Raw genomic sequence first — 6,479 nt, 5'->3', positions numbered from 1 at the left:
TCTGTAACTCAATGAATTTCAATTTGTCCATTTTCTTATTAGACATTTTTCATAGTAAAAAAGTCAAGCTTTCTTTTGAGACTATTTAAAAAGAAATCGTAGGTGCCTAAATTGCGAAAAAAGTTAAATAAACAATTGATTTATTGAAAACATTGTTTAAACAATTTTTTTTGTTATAAATAATAAAATAGGATGAAAGCGTGTAAAAAGCACTTTCCAAAACCCTCATAAAAATTTTAAATCGCGTAATTAGAAAGGAAGTTACAGGCGTTTGAAACTACCCCTGCAGGCATTGGGGTTGAAAATTCAACCACCCCTCACTTGGGGAGGGTTGGTAATTCTGGTCTATAAGTTTGTGGATTAACTACTGTTGGGTAGGCGAACATATTCCCAGAATTTAGAGACAATCGAGAAACATTACTTTTTGAGTTGGGGCAGTTGAGGAATAGTGCCCCAGTTGTATTATTTTTTATGTTTTTTTCATATATACGAGGGCTGTCCCAAAAGTATCTGACCTACCTCGATTTCTCGACGCTTGATTTTTTCTCCGTCATCCGGGGGGTGGCATCCTTTAAAGTTGTCCCCATTTGATTGAACAAGACGCTCATATCGATGTTTCCACTTGTTAAACCACTCTTGATAGTCAGACTTCGGATTCGCGTTTAGTCCATTCGTCGCATTAGTTTCAACAGTCTCTTTTTTTCTCTTTCTCAACAGTTTCAGGATCCTAACAATGGACCTATGTTTCATCACCAGTAATAACCTTTTTAAGAAAGTTTTCATCAATATTAATCATTCACAGATTGTCCTGAGCGATTTATAACTGAAGGTTCGGTTCGTTATGTCATTTTTAACAATAAACGAATTGCGACCAACGAAAAAAGTCGATGTAAACAAATGCACGCTACGCGGAAACTAATTCGTTTTATCGGTATCTCGGGCTACTGAGGAAAAGGTTAGGAGTTGCTAGTGACGTTCGTATACGCAGGGGTCGCATGAGTCTCTCCGCGCGAAGACATGAACGTAGGTTGAGTACTTTAGGAACATCCCTCGTAAGCCGCATTTATTCAGTCTCCTAGTCAGGTTACGCGAATTGTGAAGTCAGCGAAAGCTGCTATGGTTCGTAATGAACGCGAAACGGAAACCTTCCAGATATTTTTGAAATTTTCGAATTCCCAGATTACTGCTAGATATTTTCGTTTTGTGCCGGTATAGTTCCTCTCAGCTACCGCTAATGTCCTACTTGCAAACGCAATAACCATGACTTCCCCGTCCTGATTTTGTGTGAGAACGACCCTCAATTCAGCGGCACTAGTTCGGCCAGCGTCGCAAATTCCGGTATAAACCGCCCATACCACGATGTCATGCTCATGAATCTATGCCACTGCTTCACGGTATTAAAAGCGGTATAGTACACTATAGGGGCGACCTTTTTGGAATCATCTTTCAGACCCTCCTTGTTGACGACAAATCCGAGATATTTCACCTCAGAACAAGAAAACTTACTCTTGTCCGGATTTATTGTCAATCCCGCCTAAGTTACACGATCACAGACCTTGCCAAACCCAAAGATACCCAAAAGGCATCCTTTTGAACTCAAACAATCTCCACCCTGGTTCCGTGAACACAGTACATCCCTGAATGTCTTTATCTAACGGGATTTGGTTCAAGGCGGTACTCAAATACAATTTTGTAATGTACCTAGCAGCCTTGAGTCGTCGCAAAACTTCGGTCATATAGGGAAGAGGGTAGGCAGCCTTGGAAATCACGTTTAGTTTCCTAAAATCCAAATATAAACGATATTTCCCACTAGACTTACGGGCCATAACAATGGGTGCCGACCATTCGCTGTATGATTCCGCGATAATCACCTGGGCTAACAATCTGTTAACTTCCTCATACATAATCGCTTGAACTTTAGGGGACACTATCCGATACCTTGCCTTAATTGTGCTATGCTCTGTACGTCAATGGTGTCAGTAATGAGGTGGGTCGCTCCTAATGGGCCCTGCGATTTTGGAGGAAACTTTATTTTCAAAAATGCTTTCGAATTATCCTCCTCCCCTTCATATAGAATTGCTATACCGCTACACTTTTCCTCTTCTACTAATCATTGCCTTAAAGGATAATGTTTCCCCTCCGAATCTGGCATGAAGACCTTACGCGACCGTGAGAGGAAGGCTATGTCAAATTTTTCCTGACCGTCGAGAGCCAATATAAATTCGGTATCCAGGTTGTTTGCAATTCTAACTTCGCACGTCCGCACTACCGCATCAATCATTATTGGTAAACTAACTATGCCGATAATAGTATCCGCGAAACCATTGACCATGATTATACGAGATTTCTTATAACAATCAAGCTGTCTCCCTGAAGTCATGGCTATTTTATCCCACGCTGGTCTTCTTAGCAGTTCGCGAGAAGATCCATTGTCTATGAGTGTGTATAACGACACGGAATCGATAGAAGCCCCAGCATGAACCGTACTGGCTATTTCTGTCGATTCCACGATACCACTATGCAAATCTATCACTGACATATTCTCTTTAATTGCAGTGATTTTATCGAGATCCTCCGTATCGTCACAAGGTACATTATTTATGATTTCACTCTTAAAGTTGCATTTTTCCACTTTCGGATCTTCATGCACCTGGACCTCAACTATTAATTACACTGGCTAAACTAAACTAAACAAACTTTGTCTGTCCGAAAGGTATCCACAAAGGGGGTCTGTCAGTATATCAGATACGGAAAGTTTATATCAATATATCATCCGGCTGGAATCCCTATCAGTTTCGAATCTCGAATAGGCAATACACGCGATGGTTACCGTCCCTTGAACACTCGAACCTTTATCTGTCGACATGGGCAGGTCCAACTCAATTTCGGACGGTATCGTGACACCCCTATAACTCTCCATATCAATTAAGGCTTGAACCGAGACTAATTTCAGATCTGTATTTACGGTCTAACGCGGCGAAGATGTAGCGGAGACCGAGCTCACTGCTTCTTTGCCTCGTTTCCCGAATATTTAGAGTAGGTCTTCACGGTAAAGCCCTCAACCCTACATACGTAACAGATCAGCCTTCTTAGTGAGGCACACCCTTTTTGAAAGTGGCCTGGTTGTATGCAATTAAAGAAAACCACTTCGTTAGGATTTCTAGTTTGCGGCTCGTTCTTTTTATTATCAGCAAAATCCTTAGCTTTCTGCTGACCTCCCACTTCATTAGGATCAACTTGGGGTTCACTTTGCCTATCGCCCGACTGATTTTCCTTCTTGTTTTTGTCATTTGTGCCCTGTTTTTGTTTGGTATTAAACATTGAGATCTTAGTCACCTCTTCTTTTACCGCTGAGGATGGTGTTTGATTCTTTGTCTTTTGAGCTGAACGCGGTCTTTGGGGGAATTCTTTTAAGAATAATTTTTCGGGCGGAGGTGGAACCATATATTCTCAACTGTAAACATTCCACTCTTTCTCCCTGCTTCTCGCAAGGCGAGATAGTTCACGAAACGATCTATAGTTCGAGCGAAGGATGACTTTGTAGTAGTCAGGCCGAAGGCCTCTATGGATCCAATGTAATTGGTTAACTAGCGGTATTTCATCCTCGAGTAAATGTATCAGGCTTGGGACGTTTGTAAGATAGTCTTCAATCGACTCACTCATCTTTACCCTCAGTTCTTGTCTGACTTAAGGGTAGAATTTGGGTAACGTATTAAATATATTATCGACGAGCAAAAAAATATCGACTAACAGTGTTCTCTAACTTCTATTATTTTTATCCTTTATCAACACATATAATCTGTTCTGCTGTATACCTTCACGTGGAAGGGTCGTTTTTTAGAAAAATTAAAAAGAGGGAGAAATTTTTAAGTGTCATGTCATTAATTTGGAATTTTAAATAATGTTTGCATTGTTTAAGGTGGTTTTCCAAGTTTTTTAACGTCTTTGATGACGAGGGGAGGGTATGCATGACTTAAAGACAGTTTTTTGGTAACGTATTATGTACTATCAAAGAGCAAAAAAAGAGCTAAAAAATATCAGCTAACAGTGTTTGCTAAGTTTGATTATTTTTAATGCTTTTTCCATACATATATACGTTTTGTTGCATACGTTCACGTGGAAGGGTAGTTTTGGGAATATCATAATAAGAGGGGAAATTCTCAAGTGTCATGTAATTAAGTTGGAGTTCTAAATCATTTTTGCATTGTTCATGGTCGTTTTCTAACTTTTAAAACATTTTTGATGACGCGGGGAGGGTATGTATGACTTATAGGTAGTTTTTCGGAAACGTATTATATATCATCAAAGAGCAAAAGAATATTTGTAAAATATCAACTAACAGTGTTTTTCAAGTTGTAATATTTTTTATGTTTTTTTCATATATACAAGATCTGTCCCAAAATGATCCGACCTACCTCGATTTCTCGGCGCTTGATTTTTTCTGTGTTATCCGTGGGGTGGCATCCTTCAAAGTATTATCCATTTGATTGAACAAGACGCTTATATCGATGTTTCCACTTATTAAAGCTCTCTTGAAAGTCAGACTTCGTAATCGCCTTTAGTGCATTCGTCCCATTAGTTTCAACAGTCTCTTTATCGTCCAATCGATGTGCTTTAAGCAGCATTTCCAATTAAGGACCATAAATTCATGTTTCATCACCAGTAATAACCTTTTTAAGAAAGTTTTCATCAGTATTGATCAATTCCAGATTGTCCTAAGCGGTTTCTAATCGGTTTTTTTTATTGGTCTGTGAGCAGTTTCGGGATGAATTTTCCACACACACGGGTCATTCCCAAATTCTCGGTTGAAATTCGCCAAACAGTACTTTTTGGTATTTTAAGTTCATCTTCTAGTTGTCTCACAGTCAAACGACGATCTTGTTCAACTGCGACACACACACACTCGACATTATCCGACGAAGTTCCTGTTGAATGTCGGTCAGAACGAGGATCACTATCAACAGATGTGCGGCCACTTTTGTACCGCCTATACCACTCTTTAAATTGTGCTTCGCCCATACACTCACCTTTAAAGGCCTTCTGCAACATTTCAATAGTTTCCGCACAATTTTTACCGAGATTAAAGCAAAATTTTATGGAAATTCGCTGTTCGGTTCGTTCTGTCATTATTGGCAATAAACGAATTGCCACGAACGCAAAAAATCGATGTAAACAAATACACGCTGCGCGGGAACTAATTCGTTTTATCGGCATCTCGGGTTACTGTCGAGAAGGTAAGGAGTTTCTGGTGACGTTCGTACCCTCCAGAGGTCGCCTCAGTCTTTCCGCGCGAAGACATGAACATAGGTCTGGTACTTTCGGGACAGCCCTTGTATATATGTTCTGCTGTATACGTTCACATGAAAGGGTAGTTTATCGGGAAAATTATAATGAGGGGGAAATTTTGAAGCGCCATGTAATCAATTTGGACATCTAAATCATTTCTGCATTTTTCAAGGTGATTTTCCAAATTTTAAAACGTTTTTGATGACCAGGGGAGGTCATGTATGACTTAGGGGTAGAATTTGGGTAACGTATTATATTTTATCGAAGAACAAAAAAAGAACAAAAAGATATCGACTAACAGTGTTTCCTAAGTTTGATTATTTTTCATGCTTTTTTCATACATATATATGTTCCGCTGCGTAGGTTCACGTGGAAGGGTAGTTTCGGGGGCAATTATAAGAGGAGAGAAATTTTCAAGTTTCACGTTATTAATTTGGAGTTCTAAATCATTTTTATATTGTTCAAGGTGGTTCTTTAACTTTTAAAACGTTTTTGATCACGACAACTGCCACTTCACAGGTTTTCATTATAAAAAACATTTCTGTGGCGAAATGTTGTCACAGGCTTATACTGCCCAATATGTCGAAGGCATTTTTGGTTAGAGTTGGTTTTTATATGATCATTTTGCACGGGGCTGTCCCGGTATATATCATCAGTCACGGATGCATTTTTACAATGCAATCAAGTGATCTGATGAGAGCAGTCTGTCCAGACATATTGGAGAAAGCCTGGTTTTTACCCCATCATTGACCGACTGGGTTGCAGTCAAGTACACGATGGGGGGACCTACAGCTTAAGGTGGGTTCCGAACCACCAGAACCTCGGTAAAGTACATTGAAAAATTTCTAGAGGTACCGGCTCAGGGATCGAACCCCGGACCTCTGAGGTGAAGTCCGAGTGTCTAACCAACTGAGCCACCGAGGCTCATATCATTATTATTATTATTATTATTTACATTTTTAGCATTTCACAAAATCGTGATTTAATACTTCTTCTTTTTCAATTTCACATTATTACTTAGAATATATCATCATTTTTTACTTTTCACTTCGATGAAAAATTTGTTTTTAAATTATATCAGTGAACCAAGATTTATGATCTTTATTATTTATAGAGATGACTACATTTAAGCGCCGCCCAGTAAAATAAACAAGAATGTCTTTTCTTGAAAAAGTACGAGGGTAGTTCAATAA

At 39.2% G+C, this 6,479-nt stretch overlaps 1 protein-coding gene across 1 annotated transcript; it reads right to left on the bottom strand.

Moving 5' to 3' along the window:
- Positions 1-4,475: 4,475 nt before the first annotated feature.
- Positions 4,476-5,127, bottom strand: LOC117170853 (protein GVQW3-like). Its single transcript, XM_033357898.1, has 2 exons — positions 4,785-5,127; positions 4,476-4,612 (listed from the first exon to the last, which is right to left on the bottom strand). Exons 1-2 carry the CDS (start codon positions 5,125-5,127, stop codon positions 4,476-4,478), a joined length of 480 nt encoding a protein of 159 aa, XP_033213789.1.
- Between the last annotated feature and the right edge of the window lie 1,352 nt (positions 5,128-6,479).

Source organism: Belonocnema kinseyi, chromosome 4 (genome assembly GCF_010883055.1).
Source record: "Belonocnema kinseyi isolate 2016_QV_RU_SX_M_011 chromosome 4, B_treatae_v1, whole genome shotgun sequence".
Taxonomy (NCBI): domain Eukaryota; kingdom Metazoa; phylum Arthropoda; class Insecta; order Hymenoptera; family Cynipidae; genus Belonocnema; species Belonocnema kinseyi.
This window is presented reverse-complemented; position numbering and strand designations above follow the sequence as displayed.